General features: G+C 43.2%; 1 protein-coding gene across 3 annotated transcripts in view; it reads right to left on the reverse strand.

The window, feature by feature from the left end:
* KLHL42 (kelch like family member 42) overlaps positions 1–20,345 on the reverse strand; it is a 73,941-nt gene that overhangs the window by 52,300 nt on the left and 1,296 nt on the right. For 2 of the 3 annotated variants that reach the window (XR_009543559.1, XR_009543558.1), the window contains exons 2-3: positions 10,050–10,243; positions 5,010–5,808 (exon numbers count right to left, since the gene is read on the reverse strand). Coding sequence is in view for 1 of the 3 variants with exons in the window: in XM_060166653.1 (XP_060022636.1) it covers positions 5,357–5,808; positions 10,050–10,243 (646 nt within the window). In the remaining 2 variants the exon portion in view is untranslated. Of the gene's footprint in view, positions 1–333; positions 5,809–10,049; positions 10,244–20,345 lie in introns of those variants that run through there. The other variant, XM_060166653.1, reaches the window with a different exon arrangement.

Raw genomic sequence — 20,345 nt, forward strand, 5'->3', positions numbered from 1 at the left:
TGAGGGGCGCTTACAACAGTGGGAAGTGGTAGAAAACATAGATTGTGGAGGGACACAGCTGCTAAACGGTGAGATTTAGACTTTGTTCTTTTATTCAGAATTAGAAGGACTCAGAGACCCTCCTCCCCGATCCCTCTTCTCCCAACACTAGCAGCTCTCGCGACACGCCCCACATGACTCCTCCTCCAGCCAAATGCCACCTCTCTAACTGGCTCACGTGTTCGTCTGGCCTTCCAGGCAGTCAGGAGCTCCCACCGCACGGGCCTGTCTCACGCATTGTCTGCCTCCTCCCAGCCCTGAGTCCACAGCTCATACTTCAAGGACAACATACACTGATTCAGAACTATTTTATTTGAAGAGATTTTCTTCTGTCGTTCTAAACACAACGGAATGCGGTTTGAGTAAGTGCTTCGTAGGCATCATTGTACTGAAATGAATCATGTGCTGTGTTTACATTTTAAGCCACACTTGAAATTGAAGACTCAATACAACCTTTTCAACAAAGAATCAGTCATAACAAAACATAACTATTCATTCTACGGATTATCATTTTGCCTAAAATGACCACTAGATATGAAAACCTTGCAGAGACATCGAAAGAGTCCCCACTAAGTATTTTTTTAGAAAAATGACACAAGAATGCAAATGACATTTTCTTTCTCTTTACTAGTAAGAGACTGTGACATCCATTTGACAGAGCACCAGCCAACTCTATCAAGGTCATTACAGCACCCTTTGCAACTCAGAATTGACCGTCTTTTACATTTAATCTGTCTCCTACAGGAATGGATAAAAATGGTTACTTCAAGGGCAGAAGTCAGCCTGTGTCAACCGGTGTGTATTTTGTATCGTGTTCCTAAATTAACACCAGAAAGTGAAAACTAAATACTCTCATGTGAATGAAACATACCCTTTGACAGTTATCACAAAGGCAAAAACTCAACGGACTTTCAGTCAGGACTAGTGTCTCAATGTCCATTTCTTTATTAATCCTTTTTATGGAAGTGTGTTAAAGGCACAGGTACAAACGCATACGTGCACAGCTTGCTTCTCTCCCAATACCTGCCTGCTTCCCTGGCTTTGCTCCTCCTTTTCATGGGATCAAGCTGCTGAGCTCTCAGCTCCATAAGCTGTGGAGCCTGGTAAGTATTTTAAATAAAGCAGATCTCCTATCATTCTTTTCTGAAAAATGAAGTACAGAGAAGACTACGGAAAGTAGTGAGAAAAGAGCATACTGTGAAAAACAGAAACCATAGGATGTAATGTTCAAATCTAGAGAAAAGCTGGTTCATGATGACTGTTAGTCAACCATAAAGTAGGGGACAGACTGGAACCAGGACTGAAGAGGCAGGAAGGCCAGGGAGCCCCAGTGCGCCTGACAAAAGTGGGCATCTTCCAGACGAACAGTCTAGTTACGACCATCACGACAAACACTTTCACAAGGCTGTAAGCTCTTCAAGGCCGGGGATGGTGGCTTACTTATGTCTGTATCCCCACTTCTTAGCACTTTCTCTCACATGATAGATATTTAATACATATTTCTGGGAACCAGGGAACTGAGCTGAATCAGCTCACTGCTTTCAAAGCCATCTTGGGTGGTGTCTACTCACGTAATTCATTCACTCCTCTGCCTAAGGCAGGGATGACAAATCGACTTCATCTCACTCTGATGCACTGGTAGTGGATGCCTGGAAGCATTAATGACACAGATTTTAAGACCAGTTCCTGTCCGGGAGGAGAGGAGTGCCGCTCATTCACAATGCCTCCTTGAAAGAATGGTGGCACAGATGTTCTGCATTCCCACCCCTGGTGCAGGAGAAAGGCATCTAACAACCCACCCATATTCCCTTTCTGTTGCTATGCTGTCTCTCCAGTGCTCTGCACTAAGCCACTGCTTATTAAATGCTGGTTGACCAGGAAGCCCAAAGCCTTTCCACTTGATTTACCTGTGCAGCCAAACAGGTAGAGCCATGAATTTACCTGGAAATCTGAAAACACGGCATCCACACTGCTCGGTAATGGTTTATTGAAAGAGAACAGGCATTTACTTGATTACTCTCTCTGTAGAGAAAGAGCTTTGTCCATCTCAGTACAACTTTAATTGATATCTAAGGCATTTGGAATGACTTGGGATTTTGGTTCAAAACAAATGGCAGAGTGAAATTCTCTTTGGTATTCATGCTTAATCTACATCTACTTGCTTCTTACTAGTATCCATGACCTTCTCAGTACGTCTTTGTTAAGATTTAACAAATACGGTTGAAATAGTCAACTCCTACACATGCATCAGAAAAGCAAAGGGAGAGGCCTCTGAAACTAAGGGTGCAGAAGAGAAAGCCAGAAAGAATGACAGGAAGAACCAACAACCTTCCTCTAACAATTCACACTCAGGACTCATTCTGCCATTCAGACCGTTCTCAGTGAAATAAGCCGCCTCTGGCAGGGTGGCCACCACTGGGGTCCTCTCAGTAACTCCCCTCCCTACAGAGAGGTCAGCACCCCTCAGAAGCATCTCTGAAAAGAGGGAGAACATGTATAGAGAAAGAGAGGAAACAAAGGGAGACTTTCAAAGCAACATTGCCTTCGTCACAGGTACAGCCTTTAGTGTAACATTGGCACCAGTGAGAGAACAGGGCTAAATTAAAATTACCCTCAAAATGCCAACACAGCTGACGTGTACAGCAGGAAGGATAATGTCCCAAATCCACAGATCTGTCCTACTGCACTTTCCACTTTGCCTACGTACCACTGGCAGCCCCAAGAAACAGTCTTGTTAGGAGTCTGCGTATCTTAGAGAGAGCTTAATATGCCAGATGGGTGCAAATGCAAATACACACACACACACAGAGTTGCACATACACACACACATCAAACCTGGTTTATAAAAAGAGCTTTGTGGATCAGAGTATGCCTTCACTTGGTCCAAGCATCTAGTTGTCAGCATTCAGAAAATGGACCCAAAGAATGTAATGAGGAAGAGAACTGGTTGGCAGGAATAATACTGTAGTTTTTACAATGTGGGTATTTACGAGCTAATCTCCAATTGTTTGTCCAGAATTAATTCAACTGGCTAGAATCTTATGAATATATAAGGATAAGCCTTAAAGATGTTAAGATCTACAGTAACAAAAGTTAATGCTATCTAAAATAAATTAGATTTTTAAATATATGTAATGAAATTCTTGGTCATTGGAAATTCAATTCTATAGTGAATATAAATTAATATAACTCTATTATTAAAGTACCATTTCCAGGAAGATTTCAGTTCAGAGTTGTTGTTTTTTTAAAAAAGAAAAAAAAAGGCTAAGTATTTGAGAACAAATGGATCTGGCTTAGAAACCCTTAAATAGCGTTGAAAGGAGAGTGCTGATAAGATTTGGTGACAAGATGCAAAGATCTGTCTCCAGGTCCGCAATAAAGACACCTCATTTTACCTAACAGAAGTATTGCTGAAAAGTTATGCAACTAGAATTTTTACAAGTAGACCCTAATTTTAAAAATACCATAATATATGTACGGGACGCCACAGCTGCCCGGAAAGCCTGGGGTGACTCCTTGGGTAAAGTGAAGCCTGTCAAGGTTACCGCCTCCTCTGTGACAGCTGCGTGGTGAATGCATACTAGAGGCGCTCAGCACGTGTGCTGAGTGCATGAATTTGCTGCAACAGTTTTTCTTTTTCTACGGGAGTTTCTTAAAGCGGGGCATGCTGAAACTGGAATGTTAGGACAGAAAGATACGGTCCAGCTCACAGTTTAAACTTATTCCATCACAGAAAATCAGGGAATCTCAGAAAGTGTTTTTCAATGAAAATAAAATTTCTTTACGTGCGTGTATACAGGCATATCTTGTTTCATTGCGCTTCACTTGATTGCACTTCGAAGATAACGCGTTTTTTATAAATTGAAGATCTGCGGCAACCCCAGCTTGCCAGGTATAAGGGTTGGCATTTTTTAGCAATAGAGCATTTTTAAAGTAAGGTATGTACATTGTTTTTCTAGACATAGTACTATTGCACACTTAACAGACGACAGTATAGTGTATATATAACCGTTATACATGCTGGGAAACCCAAAAATTCTTGCAACTTGCTTTATTGCAGTGGTCTGGAACTGAACTATCTCTGAGATACGCCTGTATATTTTTAAAGAAATGCTGATCTGTAACTGGCAGAAGATTGTATTCATTTGTTAACTGACTTACTGTAAACAACTGCTTGAGCTGGGTTCCACTTGATTTACCAACCAAGGCAAGCAGAGCACCTTACCAGATTCCAGAAATCCTACCAGATCCATTCCATCTCTGTAGGGGCTTCTTCCCCTCTCTCCAGCACAAACGTTTCAAAGCTACCCTCACCTTACCCCACAAAAGCAAAGCATGAATTAAAAAGCCGAGATTAAATTAGAAAGGTGCCTGACCGAAATATAAAGTTACTGTTTCAAACTTTAAAAAAAGAACTAAGTCAAATACAGTCAATAAAATAACTCTCAAAGGCATTTTTCCCCGTTATTTGGTGCTTCCTTTCCTTCCCACTTAAATTTAAGACTCGATTTTAAAAACACAGAGATCTGTCCTTTTAAAAGAACAGAATGAAACAATATATCCTCTCTTTTAAGAAATACAGAACACCTAGCAATACAACTCATCTGACCACATAAATCTGCAATCTGCTACGTAAATGAAATAAGAGGTTATACCTTCCTATTTACTCAGCATTCATAACTGTAAAAGAAGACTGGAAAAATAGCTGAGAATGTTTTTATGCAGGTTTTGGGGAGGACTGGGTACTGGTTCCACTGGTGTAAGTTTCCTGGGAAGTCGTGTGCAAATAAAATATACGAACATAGAACCTATTTTAAATACACTGCAATATATGCGGGTGTGACCGGGGGAGAAAGACAGTGTTAATATGTTTGTCAAGTAAATTAATAACCAAAAAAATAATCTCTCACTTAAGGTATCAATGATATTTCAAGTGACCTAAATAAAACTGATTTTAAAATCATCTTTACCATTCATGCCAATTATTGACTTTGGCCCTCTACCAAGCAGGCACAATGAATCTTCTTTTTGAGAATCAGTTTCAGTCACCGGCCGAAGGGTATCACATTTGTATGAAAACATTATCATGGATTTGCTCCCATAATTTAAAAATCAATAATTAAAAAAATAATAAAGTTGGTCTCTTTTTTCCACAAGTTTTCAAGTAATTAGTTCAAGTAGGTGTATTTACAGCTTTTGTATAAATGACCTAAACCCCACATTTTCCCTTTAAAAATCAGTCTCTCTCGAAATTAGACATGGTTCTTTTGTTTTTTGGTCTTGAACCAGGTTTCTTTTAAATACTAAGTCGATTCAGTCATGTCTCTGCTTTATTGGGCAGATAAAGTGAAGAGACCAGCAAGTTGTGTCCAAAGGCTGGGAAACGCCTAAAGGCTTCCCAGCTATCCGAAAAGATGTTGTACTTGAGGAAGACTCGGTGTTCCAAGCTGGTGGACAGGGTCACGTCTCTGCTCATGATGTAGATGCCGTCATTGTGAAGCGCGCACGTCAGGTTGAGGCCCGACTTGGACGTGTTCTCCTTGAGGTAGAGCCACTGGCGGGTCACAGTGTTGTAGGACTGCACGGTGAGCATGTCCTCGCTCTGGCTGCCCCTCCGGGTGGGCCCCAGCTCGTGGAGACAGCCCCCCACGATGTAGATGGTCTCCTCCACGGACACCATCTGCTGCTTGCGGATGTGGACGTCGCACGTTTCAAAGAGCGTCCAGGTGTCAGCGGAGGGGCAGTACTGCAAGATGTTCAGGTTCCGGTCTGAAAGGCAGGAAGAAGCCGCATGATGACACAGCGACCGGGAGCAAGGCCGGCTGCCTGGGCTGGACATACACGCCTACCTCCACCTGAGTGATTGGCTAACACAGAGGCAAAACTATTTCAGGAAAGCCGAGGTTGGGGAAATAATTTTCGAAATGGCTGGGAGGAGATCCGTGCAGAATCATCCCCACTGGCCTGCCGGGTACGTCCCCTGCCTGGGAGGCTGTCAGAGTCGGTCAGGCCAGGCCAGGCAGATGAGCCGCTGTGACAGAGCACCCCCTCCTCCCTGGGACCCTTGCAACTTTGAGAACCACCAGGCCAACGTACAAAGAATCCGAGCCTCAGAACCCTCATCAGTATCTACTGAATGACTGACTGGCAGAGCCCCAAGAGGATCTATCCTTGACAACAGATTCTACAAAACAAGCCAAGCGAGCCGAGCAGGATCTCTGGAGCTGTCTAAAGGAAAGGACGCAGAGCTGCATGTCAGGAGAGATGCAAGCAAATCTCACCTCTGACCTTCAAGCCACAGAATCATTGGCAATTCTGTTTCCCAACTGTAACACCAGAGACACACTGGCAAAGGCCGTTCCCCCTTCCCCACCCGTTTCACAAGAGATGGTTAATTATTGTGTGGATAAAATCGGATGGTAAATGAAAGACTACCCTGACATCATTTTGAAGAGCTTTTTCCAGGAAAATTATTGCCTACTCTCTTTTTGAAAAATGCTTGTGAAATTTAAAATATCTAGTTTCATTTTTCTTTTTTTCTATCGTTCTTCTTTTTTTTCTCCTTTTCTCCTCAAGGAAAGAATAAATGGAATATTTTAGACTTAGAAAAAAAAACTAAAAATGCTCTGAATTAGCCAAAATAATGAACTTTCTGTTTGTTGTTGTTTTTTAAACAACAAAATCAGTGTACGAGACAGTCCAGCTTGGGAACTGATGTCCAAGTGACACGCACAGCCTTTTGATGGCTGCAGAAGCTGGGAGGAGTACTTGATCCTGAGACAGAAGGACCCACTCACAGTGGGCAGTAATTAGAGCTCCACTGTGCTCTCTGATACCGAGTCAAGTGTCTCCTAAGAGGGCACAGAGGGAAGGGAAAGGAGTCCAGATCCTGTGTGTGCACCCGTCCGGAGCCTGCAGAAATGTCAAAATTGTTACAACTTCTGTTTTCCACCAAGACTATGACCTCCCCTCTTTCTTTTCTTTGTAGCGACTGTGATACAGCTTATCCTAGGAGTCAGCCCTAGGGAGTTTGCTTACTAATCTATCCAACTAGTGCCCCTCAGTAACCCCTCCCCACCCCACGAATAAAAGACTTATTCTAGCACAGCTTCAATGTATTTATTTCTCAGGTCCAGGTCTGAAGGTCCTTCCAGGTCTTCTGTAAATGTTTTCTCTCCTCACCCAACAAGGGCTCAGACCATGATAAGGTCGTTTGAGTTGGCGGAAAGATCTTTCTGCTTTTACATTTAGAGTTGATTCTGACATTTAACAAATCACCTTTCTTCCTTTTAGTGGTTACTACTACTTTCTATCGAATTTCATTTCTTCAGTGCCGGCCAAAGAATTAAAACAATCAAAGAGCTATCATAAAAATCACAAACTCTTCCTTACTAAATTTTAAAAGTCTCACCTAACGTAAGAAGTCGGCAGGCTACGAAGCCAACCTTAAGTCCTGAATTTTTTTTTTTCATGACAATTATGACTTCTTGTTTTCAAGACAAGGAACTATTAGGAAGTGCTGGGAAGAGCCCAAGCAGAGGAGGAGGGGGGGCTTCAGAGGACGAGGAACTGTCCTGCCCTCCCATCGTAGAAAACTCGTTTTCAGTCCTTACACAAACAGTCATCCGTCCACGTCACCTAACCATCCCATCGTGGGGATTTGGCTCGGGGAAGCCGGGACAGGAATCACAGTGGGTGGCCCAAGTCAAGAAGGCACTTTAGTAGCGGCTTGTGAAACTAGAAAACACACAAGCAAGGGTTTTCCAGGTCAACTCTAAAGAACATTTGCTCAGTCAGGGTCATGGAAAAACTAGGAAATCTACCAGGGGCATAGTCTTCAGGTTACAGTGCTTCCTGTCAGCGCTTCCCAGCTCCTGGTTAGAAGAGAAGCCAAGGGATATGTGTGCATTGGGTCAGCCCACAGGGTGCATGCTGTGTCACAAAATCTAGGGAGGAATCAGAATTCTTAGAAATGTGCAAAAGTAAATAACTGTATTTACTTTCCTAGGAGAGAAGACACACAGATACACATAGAGGTACATATGCACGCACAGGAATTCACCCGGGTCTATGGTTTAGTCAAGTCTATAAAATTGACCACTGTAACCTGAACACTAGTGTTGAAGGTGAAAGAAATGACTGCTAGGTCTCATTTTCTTTCAAGTATCCGTAAAGGAAAAGCTGGCAATTATCTTATCATCAGTGGAGAGTCACTAGGGACAAGTAATGAAAACTTGGAGTGAAAAAGAAAAAGCCTCACTGTTCTCCTCTTCCTATGTCACCACTGCATCTTCTTAAACGCATAAATAAACATAACCACCTGCAGAAAGCTGAATGGTGACCCCTTGAAACATACGTTCATCTTCTAACCCCCAGAACTTTTGAATGTGACTTTTTATTGGATGTAATTTAGTTAAGAATCTCAAGACGAGGTCATCCTGGATTACCCAGCTGGGCTCTAAATCCAATGAGATGCGTGTCTTTATAAGAGAAGAGGAAGACACGGATACACACAGAGGAGACAGAGGCAGGGATTGGAATCATGCAGCCTCTAGCCAAGGAACACCTGGCGCCACCAGAGCCGGGAAGAGGCAAGGAAGGTTTCTGCCCTAGAGCCTTCGGGGGAGCGTGATCCTCCTGACACCTTGTCTTCAGACTCCTGGTCTCCAGAACCGTGAGAGAATACATTTCTGTTGCTTTAGGCCACCAAGTTTGTGGTCATTTGTTAAGTCAGCCACAGGAAACAAAAACACCGCCTACCACCCTCCCCACCAATCAACTGTTTAGAGGTACTCTAAGAAGTGTTCATCAAAATCTTTCGCTGTCACCAAAAAAAAAAAAAGTAAATCAAATGCTCATAAAATACCTTACATTTAACTTCTTCCTCAAACATATATCCCCAAAACAAGACACATCTGGTTATGTTGAAAGAATTTTTGCCACCTACTTCATATTATTATTATGTGGATTTCTGTTCTTTGCAAAGTTATAAATGGTCACATGCAGCTTCCTGGGGCCATCAGCACACGCCTGTTATCAGCCAGGGCTGGAGAGCTCTGTCCTGCCCATATCACACCATACAGGGGTGATAGGTTATTTCACTACGTCAAATATAATGGTAACTTTACTACTTCAATGTGGCTAAGAGTCCAGTTATGCCTTTTCTAAAAGTTCTGGGCACTATACAGTCAGACAGACCAAAAGAAGAAATAAACTGCCTTGGCCATGAGAAAACTTGGAAACAACTGCTTTATGGGAAGGAAAGAGGTAACAGGAAAGACACACCTCTTCCTGGTGGTCCACCATTGCCTTTCTTACTGTTAATAATAGAAAACCAAGTAACAGAAAACCAAGCTGTGAGATGCTTCCTACCAAGACCAGCAGTATAAAACTTCTGGAGAAACTTTTTGTTTCCATATCATTAACTATAAAATGCCCACCCACAAAAGTGAAAAACACATATGTACGGTTTAACAAACAGCACAACCCCTTCCCATCACTGGTCAGGAAAGAATCCTCTTCATGTACTTGCTCCTTCTATGATATGGGAACAACCGCCTGGAGCTGAACTTCTGGAATCTGTATCTGATATGCTTGTGCCCAAACACAAGGGAGAAAGTGAAAACAAAGATCTGCAAGAATGCTGTGGCACTAAATTCCATAGTGTTGGACGGGGCGGATTCAGTGTGCGTTTGGGAGAAGGATGGGAGTTACCCAGCCAAGTCACAGAATGGCTGACCACAAGGTGGGGTTTCCAAAGCAGGAAGAAAATCCATTTTGTTCACAGCTCCCCCTCCCCCTTTCAATTTTCATGCTCACACAAAGGCATCAAAGGCCCCTCCTCTCCAAACTGCCCCTGTCATACAGGATGCTCTTTTTTCCAGATACGTAAATATATACTATGTAACGCATAAAATCACACTAGAGGGTTTCCTCCAGCCCCTGCTGCCCTTTCCCAGGCTGCCAAAGCTCACGTGTAGGAGGACCACTTACTAGGCCCCTTTACTTACCTCTCGTAGTATATCCTCCAATGACATAAATGTTCCCCTTACACTCACACGCAGAAAACTCAGCCAGAGGGTTTGGTAAGGGTGCCACGAAATTCCAGGCATCCTGCTCGGGGCTGTAACATTCAACGTTAGAAACGGCCTGCCCACCAATGGCATAGAGTTTTGAATTAACAGCCACGAGTTTGAAGTTAGACCTGAAAGAGAGACACAAAGGCCCACAAAGTCAGTTCTTTTGATCATTCAGAAGCCAGGGACTTCCCTGGTGGTCCAGTGGTAAAGAATTCACTTTACAATGTGGGGGACGCAGGTTCGATCCCTGGTCAGGGAACTAAGATCCCACATGCCTCGGGGCAACTAAGCCCGTGCGCCACAACTACTGAGTTCACACACCTCAACGAGAGAGCCCACATGTCGCGAACTACAGAGCCCATGCGCCCTGGAACCTGCGCGCCACAACGAGAGAGAGAAAACCCACACGCCACGACTAGAGAGAAGCCCACGCACCACAACGAAGAGTCCGCGTGCCGCAACTAAGACCCGACGCAGCCAAAAACGTAAATTAAATAAATAAAGGATAATTTAAAAAAAGAAGAAGTAAGACAAAACGGACTTTCCCGGTCCAGTGGTTAAGACTCCGCACTTCCAATGGAGTGGGCACGGGTTTGATCCCTGATTGGGGAACTAAGATCCCGCAAGCTGCACGGCACAGCCAAAAATAAAATGTACAGCTTTTGAAAGCGAAAAATTAGGCCAGTATAAACAAGAAAAAGAAGTAAGACAACGGCATGATCTGCTAAAGCAGCGTGAGGAATCTGCTGGATATTTGAAGGAAATGAGCTCTCCAATTTGGGTGCCTGGGGACAAAGGAATGACTGAACGGCATCTCAAATTTCACTCTTGTCCCCAAGAATCCACAAGTTTGGTGCATTCTCCAAACTTTAGGTATTGAAGATAAGCAATTTTCAGTATAACAAGGACTAATCTTGCTTTGCTTAAACCAAGAACTACTTTGTATGTGCTAAACTCAATACCTCTATACTTCAAGAAAAATAAATGTAAAAATACACTTCAATAAAAAATAGGAAAAACCCACATTGTAAATCAACTATACCTCAAAAATAAATAAATAAAATAAACTCAATACCTCTTCCAAGAGTGGGAGCAAGTACCCACCCCATTCCCTCGCCTCTCTCTATTCCCCGTGGGTAGGCTCCATCCTAGGTACACACCAGGGCTTGCCTACACAGACAAGCACATGCAAAGGTTGTTTGCTACAGGGTGGTCCAGACACCCCTTTACCATGAGTTCACCTAAGCAGATCACTCGCCCATCCTCCTCGATATGAGGGCGTCTTCTATGTTGCTTCACAACATATAAGGTAGGGGGAGGTAAGCAGTGAACTAATTAAAACTATTTTGATCTGGCATTCTTAGGGTATTCACACATGTTAACAAACACCTCTATCAACAAATGATCACCTATAACAAGAGTAAATAATTTTTAGAAGAGAAATGCATTGGTTTTAAGGCCCATATTCAGTAATACAACTAAACTCTGCTTATCGGCTTCAGATACTAAATAAAAGCCTCATGACTTTTGAATCGAAAAGAAAAAAATTAATTTCTTTCAGTGTAGTACATAAACATTAATGGACTCTTTGAAGGCCAGGGAGGATATAAGCATTTGCAAGTGCTGGGTCAGCCGAGTGTGATACGTGCAACCATCTCAAGTTTACGGTAATACGAGCAGCTTCGCATTACTGTAGGAGCAGGAGACCTGCTTCTAGACCCGCTCTGCTGATAACCAGCTATCTGACCTTTGTCTCTAGCGTGGGGACCATACCCATCACAGGGTGGTCGAGACAATTACACCACACAGCTTATCAGAAAGTACTACACAGAGAAAAGATACCATCACTAAAATTTCTCAGTTTTCTAGTGTTTGAAATAAAGAAGCTAGACCCGGTGAATTTAGAGACCTCATCTAATGCCAACACAATGAGCTCTTCAAAAGTAACAACATCCTAAGAAAGAATGGGGGTAGAGGCTCCAAATGGAAAAAGCATGTCAGAGGGTAGATTAAAAAGCAGCAGTGAACAAGTAGCCACGCCTGATCTCCTGACAGATGTTTAATAAACAATGGTGCATTATGATCTAGAACATATGTTGGTAATAGTCACCTACTAAAAAATTAAGATTTTTTTCAAAGGTCCCTGTAATGTTTACGTTACATTAAAAATGAGTTTTAGGGCTTCCCTGGTGGCGCAGTGGTTGACAGTCTGCCTGCCGATGCAGGGGACATGGGTTCGTGCCCCAGTCCGGAAGGATCCCGCATGCCGTGGAATGGCTGAGCCCGTGAGCCATGGCCGCTGAGACTGCACGTCCGGAGCCTGTGCTCCGCAGCGGGAGAGGCCACAGCAGTGAGAGGCCCACGTACCGCAAAAAAAAAAAAAAAAAAAAAAAAATGAGTTTTAGCTTAGTTTTGTTTTTCAAATCAGAGAGTAAACAGGGTACTCTTCATCAAGAACCTCATATTGTCCACTAACCTCAGCCAGCCACTCAGTTTTTCACGCCAATAGACTTCACCGGGGTGGCAGTTACTGGGGGGCCCTTGGTTCATTTTGCTTACCTTTCCTGCTGCGAATGGTCCTTAAAATCTGACCATGATGCCCTCCCTGTGTGTGCAAATTTGGGGATCCGAAGGAAATAGAGCTTAAAATTTTACCAGCCCACAATCTGTGTTTGCTTCCCAAAGGTACACAGATAGTAAATTTTGTAAGATCAGAACAGTTTTTGATATGCCTCCAGCATAATCATTTGTCCTAAGCAATATGTGAGGGGCTTCTTTCTGAGGCTGAACGAATAGGCAGTTAAAAGTAAACAACTCTGTCTCTCCAGACCCCAACATGCTCAAATTCACTTGAAAAGAGAAACACTTTTCCAATATTGAATTTGTTTTATGATGCAATTGCCTCCCAAAAACAGGCCACTTGATGAAGAGGCAGACTGCCAAGGATTATGAACCCAGGCTTGTACAGGGAAGTCTCAGCTCCCCTACTCAACAGCTCTGTGAGCTTGAACAAGTCATTAAATCTCAGTTGATCTGAGTCTCAGTAGGGAAAAGAAAAGCACGTTGTAAGAGTTGAAAAGGGTAACTTGCAGAAAGGGGTCACTAGAGGGAATGCTTGCCTGCATGTCACTGCCTACGTTTCTTAACCTCAGGAGGATGGGTTTCTCATTTGTCAACTGCAATAGTCACTGGCTGTAATGGACAAAGTGCTGGACTTCTGTACAAAGTGCTTTCACTTCCATAAATTCTTGCCTTTTCCCATTTTCTGAAAATAACTTTTCTACTCTCCACATTCTGAAGGGTAAAGGTGTGAATCCAAGCTATCACTGATTTTTAAAAAGTATCACCTCTACAGTGTTTTCTTTCTTTTTTTTTTTATAAATTTATTTATTTATTTTTGGCTGCGTTGGGTCTTCGTTACTACACGTGGGCTTTCTCTAGTTGCGGTGAGCGGGGGCTACTCTTCTCATTGCAGTGGCTTCTCTTGCTGTGGAGCACGGGCTCTAGGCACGCGGGCTTCAGTAGTTGTGGCACACAGGCTCAGTAGTTGTGGCTCATGAGCTCTAGAGCGCAGCCTCAGTAGTTGTGGCACACGGGCTTAGTTGCTCCACAGCATGTGGGATCTTCCCGGACCAGGGCTCGAACCCATGTCCCCTGCATTGGCAGGCGGATTCCTAACCACTGCACCACCAGGGAACTCCCTACAGTGTTTTCTTAATATTGATCCCTGACATACTCCATTCAGGAGGCAAAAAGAATTTTAAATCAAATAATGATTTGTTGTAGCTACATCCTTGACTTACAGTAAATAGAAATGAAAGTGACAAAACTGAGATGACGATCTAATTTCTACTTCACTTAGAAGAAATAAAAAGCTTTTGAAATCCTTAAAAGCTGAGTAACACGAACCCAGCCAACCACCAGCACACAGGTATCAAAGACTAACAAGAGCTATTGTAACCATCGGAAGGGCAGGATGATTCGGGGTCTGAGTGGCTTAGAGCGCGGGCCCTGTGATATGTGCAAGTTAATGAAACTCACTGAGCCTCAGCTTCCCCTTTGGGGAAATGGGGCCAATAATAACGCCCGTCTCAGAGAGCAGGACATTTAAAGTAGTGACCACGACATGCAGCCCTGAGTGACAGCTCAAGACATGTAAACCACTGTTAGGATCTGTTGCTTAGAAAAGTTGTTACCATTAGGGTAAAACTTAGAATCAAAGGCAAGCTCCTTTCCCTAGCCCTTTCTCCAGCTCTCCGGGGAGGACTGTGCAGCCTGTGGACCATCAGGGCCTTTTGTCTCCTCTTTCCCCTCTGCCACTTCCCCCAAGCATTACCCTCCCCTAGGGACCAGGGAGGGGAGAAGGGAAGGTTAGGAGACAGAAAAAGTCATGGTGGGGCTTCCCTGGTGGCGCAGTGGTTGAGAGTCCGCCTGCCGATGCAGGGCACGCGGGTTCGTGCCCCGGTCCGGAAAGATCCCACATGCCGCGGAGTGGCTGGGCCGGTGAGCCATGGCCGCTGAGCCTGCGCGTCCGGAGCCCGTGCTCCGCAACGGGAGAGGCCGCGACAGGCCCGCGAACCGCAACAAAAAAAGTCATGGTTGCTCCCTACTACCTACCACCTCTGAGCAAACCTAATGCACAAACCAGTTTAAACTGCTGGCCAAAATTATACTGGGGGGAGGTGAACAGACATATAGTTTACTTCATACTATCCTTGTGCTCCACTGCAATTAACCACAGAGGACAAAATCTCTCGAAGGTTTCATGCCTCTAGAAATGCTCTAAAATACTAAACTTTGGCTCAGAGGAAAGGGGACAGTCAAAGCTGACAACTGCAATTACTTCTCTGCCGGGAGACTCGTTTGTTAGGTTTCTCTCCCAACGTTGCTGTGCTCACACACACAACAGGATGGCACAACACGACTCCGATTTCAGAGCAAGGGTGCAAGGCAACAGAAGTTACTAGAGATAACTCTAGAAATACAGAAAATAATGAACTGATGGCTGCAACAGTGCCAGTTCCTGCAAGTTATTGCTAATTAAAGTGAGGAAGGGAAGCAAGCAACTCCATGGGCACACAAGCCTTTACACGTAAAAAGTTATGTCCTGACAACGCCTGAGATCAAATTCACGTTCAGACCACCGGGCAGTGTTGTGTACTTGGACTTCAAAGCAGCCTCTCCAACAGTGCTGTGTACTCACACTGCTGTTTTCAAGTAGTGAGCACAGCACTAAACGTCTCTTTGTGTTTTTTGTTTGTTTTCGTTTTTGCACCATTTTCTCCAGGGTGCAAAGGGCTTTATAAAATCTCCCAGTCCCAGAGTTCCCGCCTATCTCTTGTTATTTAAGATTCTGGGATCACTGCACTGTTCAGTCCCTGGGGAAAGCGGGCTGCTCTGCCTTTGACCCCTTTGTCAACCATCCGAATACATCGCAAAGGCAGTGAATCGAGGTAGATGTGAAATGCTGTGTAACCAGAGGCCTAAAGGTGCCCTTTGTACTCAAGGTTCTAAGTTTCCTCCAGTGTTTTTGGAACCTGTGTTGAACGCATTATCCAGGGATAATCCCACTCTAGGTCTCATTTTTATTTGTCTCATCATCCAAACTCAACTATAAACTCCTGGGCAGGAGCCATGTCATCTTTGTTGTTTATTCAATAGTGACTAGAATAATGCCTGCACAGAGGCTGAGGTGAGGCTGGGGCACACACAATGAAATTCTGAAAAGCAATGCAAGTAGCATGAAATATATGTGCTCCACTCCTTGGAAGAAAATCATTTTTCAAAGGAAAAGTTAAAGGTCTGCATGAAGATGGTCACTGTCGGTCATTAAGCCAAAACTTATAAACTCTCTAAACCATTATATCTAGTCAACGGATATTTACATTTCGGTTACTCTACTTTTTACACACCTTGAGCAATTTACTTTCTGTGCCTCAGTCTCTGCCTCTGTAAAATGGGAACCTACCTAATATAATCCTTGTGAAGAATAAGTGAGAGGATACATGCAAAGCAGTAGGAACAGTACCTAGTACAGAGTAAATGCTTAATTAAATGTTACTATTATTTTTCAGCTATTCTAAATAACTATAATGACTGTTACAAGATAAAAATATTCACTGTAATGTTACATTTTAAAAGAACAAAACGTATATATATATATGTGTTCACTTTTATTACAATAATGTAAAATATATTCCACGATTCAAAAAAGCCAAGTATTTTTAAGCATCCATTATTTATTGGACACCATGTTAGCAGTATGAATACACATAAGCACTGAATAAGCAATAGGCCCCAATTGGAAGGAGAGAAGCAAACATAAACAGAAGATTTCAATTCAAGGTGAGGAGTGTGCTAGAAAAGCATGAAGTTTGATCATTTAGCCCAACTGAGGGTTCAGGAAGGGACTCCTGGTTGAGACCATGTCAGATCTGAGTCAAAGTATGAAGGAGATAAAGAAGGGTACAAATTCCAATATGGAACCCAATTTAAAAAAATATAATGAAAAAAAGTGGAAGGGTAAAAAAAGAACAATAATAACTAGAAAATACCTAAGAATAATTCTAACAAAAAGTACACAGATCATGCAAAGGTAATAAAAGAAACCTTTTCTGAAGGACCAAAAGACCCAAATAAATACATGGAAAAACAAGCCATTTTTCCAGCTACAAAGTGTCAGAAATCTGTGAATCCTCCTCCAGATTAACCTATGATACAATGTAATTCCAGTCAAAATTCCACCAGGACTTGACAAGGCGATTCTAAAGTATATCTGAAGGAGAAAATGTATGAAGAATAACCAAGAGAATTAAGATAAAACAAAACAGAACAGATGGGTGTCTGTTCTACCAGACAAGATTCCCAAGCTATAAAAATTTAAAAATGTGTCATAGGTAGAGGAATGGCCAACCTACCAGTTTGAAAACAGGAAAATTAGCATAGGATAATTGATTTGGCAAATCACAGTGAAGAATTAAGGCTATTGGGACATTCAGAGAACATGTTATAACCTTATAGTATGCCTCATATGGAAATAAATCCCAAGCAGATTCAGATGTCAAGGTAAAGTGGCAAAACTATAAAAGTAATAGAGCACGAGACAGATGAGTATTTAGTCCTGGCTTGTAGAAGCCTTTCGTATGCAAGATAAAAAGCTCACAGGACCCACGTGACCAATCTGACTACAAAATATTTAACATCTCTTCCTATTAGAATACCCTATAAACCTGAAGTCCAAAACTGGACGCTCACAAGGCCAGTTGTGGCCTACACTTTGTTTTGTCTACAAGGTTTGTGTTGTTGACTTGTTTGCTTTTTAAATGGAGTAAGTTGTCAACATTTAAAAATCAGGATATCCAGGGGCTTCCCTGGTGGCGCAGTGGTTGAAAATCTGCCTGCTAATGCAGGGGACACGGGTTCGAGCCCTGGTCTGGGAGGATCCCACATGCTGCGGAGCAACTAGGCCCGTGAGCCACAACTACCGTGCCTGCGCGTCTGGAGCCTGTGCTCCGCAATAAGAGAGGCCGCAATAGTGAGAGGCCCGCGCACCGCGATGAAGAGTGGCTCCCGCTTGCCACAACTAGAGAAAGCCTTCGCACAGAAACGAAGACGCAACACAGCAAAATTAAATAAATTAATTAATAAACTCCTACCCCCAACATCTAAAAAAAAAAAAAAATCAGGATATCTGGATGTCTGGCAACACCATTCCTCACGCCTTTGCGGCAATAACCAGCTGCGGCCAAGAGGTGGAGCCCTCTTGCGGTGGGTCAGTAGCTCTCTGGTTCATCGTAACTGTCACCCACCCCTCTACTCACTGACCTTACCTGCCTGTTCACTTAAGGCATTTCACTTTTGAGCCTTCTGATAAAGTAACAGCAGGGGAAAAACATGTGCAACATTACCTAAGAGACGAGAGACTAATATCTATATACGTGAAGAGAACTTCTAAAATTAATACGAAAAAGATAAGCCAATGTTTTAAAAACCGGCAAAGGCCATTTATAAAAGATATACAAATGGCCAATAAACATATGAAACAAACAATCTCTCTTCCAAGCAAAGACATTCACACCAGTGTTTCTGCCTACTAGATTGGTAAAAATTTAAAAATGATGATAATGTAGAGTATAGGGAACTGGCAAGCCCAAACACTGTTGACAGGAGAGGAAACTAGAACAATCCTTTGATGGACGATTTGGCAGGAGCTACCAAAATTTTAAATGCATGTACGCTCTGCCCCACCTATCCAGGGATTCTAGGCATTTGCCATATAGAACTAACTCACATATGCCTACTAAGCTAGGCACACGTATACCAAGATGTTCAACATGGCACTGTTTATTAATGGCAAATGGAAACGACCTAAATGCTCACGAATAAGGGAAGAACTAATTACAGTCCTGTGCATCCATAGGCTGGAACACTGAACAGCCATTAACAAGAGTGAGGTGCATCTACATGTGCTGATACAGACAAGACGCTCAGAGTGGAAATATCAAGGGCCACAATAATCAGCATAAGCTAATCAATTTTAGAGTAAAAATATGTGTAAGATGCAGACATTTTCCCGTTAACCACTGTCACCATATTTATAAATATACCTTTATAATGTATAAATATAAATGTTTATAGACTTACATAACTATAACATGTCTACAGATACACATATTTTTTTACTCCGTGTTTTTTGTCATTTACAATTTTTCTAAGCAGGTATTCATGCATTACTCAAATACTTTTTTTTCCCCCTAAAGAGGACAGTAAGGGCATTCCTGGGGGCGGGGGCAAAGGACTACCAAGGATTTGTGGAGAAAAGAGAATCCCATGAGGTGCCGTGTTAGAGTTCTGGAGCTATTAGGGGTGGCGTGTTGAGCACCAAATGTACAGCAGGAGACACGTGTAGAGGTGACAACCTGCTGGGCCTTGTACCCCTCATCTGAGCACCGCCCATCACCACTGCATGTTCCTTTGTTGCTTCAACTAAAGCGCTTAGAATCCGTTTAAAAATAACACTCTGATATCAAATTTTGAATACATCATCCCAATGGTGTAAATAATGCACTAAAGAAGGGCTGGAAGGGGCTTCCCTGGTGGCGCAGTGGTTGAGAGTCCGCCTGCCGATGCAGGGAACGCGGGTTCGTGCCCCGGTCCAGGAGGATCCCACATGCCGCGGGGCGGCTGGGCCCGTGAGCCGTGGCCGCTGAGCCTGCGCGTCCGGAGCCTGTGCTCCGCAACGGGAGAGGCCACAGCAGTGAGAGGCCCGCGTACCGCAAAAAAAAAAAAAAAAAAAAGAAGGGCTGGAAGAAAATAAGCCAACCTGTAGATGGTTATCAGAGGGAGTGGGAGTGATAGTCTTTTTGCTTCTTCATTCTTTGACATTTTCCCAGTTTTCTAGCATAACTATGTATTTTGTATCATCAGAAAAAAACTTTCCAAATTGAATTTTATATTATAGTAGAAATAACACCAGTGGACCCCTCCCCCCCTTAGGCTGGGGGGGGGAACCTTGAGTCAAGTAAATATGTGTAATGACCTTCCCATTCCTGTTAAGAGTTTTTTGGGTTTGTTTTTTTTTGCCTGGCTGTGAGTCCCCCAACTCCTCGTTCCACACTTCAGAGGAGGGGCCATGGCGGGGCTTGAGATGGGTACAGGTGGACAAGAAGAAAAGGTATTCCTGTCCTTTCTTGGGTTACACTGATTCTTCTTCCCACTTCTGAATGGCTCTGGGCCATCTTGGGCCCTACCATCTTTTTTTCCCCTACCACTTCTTCCTATAATGCTCTTTGCTCTTATTTTCCAATACTTTTCCTGGCTCTGTTCCCTCCTCCTCCCCGCAATCTCCTCCTTTTCTCTGCCTTTCTTCAAGTCACCCAAGTGCATGTTGGGAGGGATTTGCAGAATGGGAAGGGAGAAGGCTGGCGTGGATGGTAATGTTCTAATTCTGCAGGTGACCAATGCCAGGTTCAAGTCTTGGGTCCATAATGAAGACTGTCTGGGAAGAAAAGTGATATGCAAAAGAGAGGACAAAAAGTAAGAAAGGTAATCCTGTATAGCTAATATTAACACAAGTCCAATGATTATTTTCCGATCATAGCCTGGTGCCTCAGTGCGGAAAGCTTCAAAGTCATTAACAACAAGATCCTCCAAAGTCAGTGTTACAGGTTACTGCCCGTGTGTCATTATAATCACGATTAGTTCCTAAAAAACAAAAAAAGGTAAAAA

Source organism: Lagenorhynchus albirostris, chromosome 11, assembly GCF_949774975.1.
Source record: "Lagenorhynchus albirostris chromosome 11, mLagAlb1.1, whole genome shotgun sequence".
NCBI classification, from domain to species: Eukaryota; Metazoa; Chordata; class Mammalia; order Artiodactyla; family Delphinidae; genus Lagenorhynchus; species Lagenorhynchus albirostris.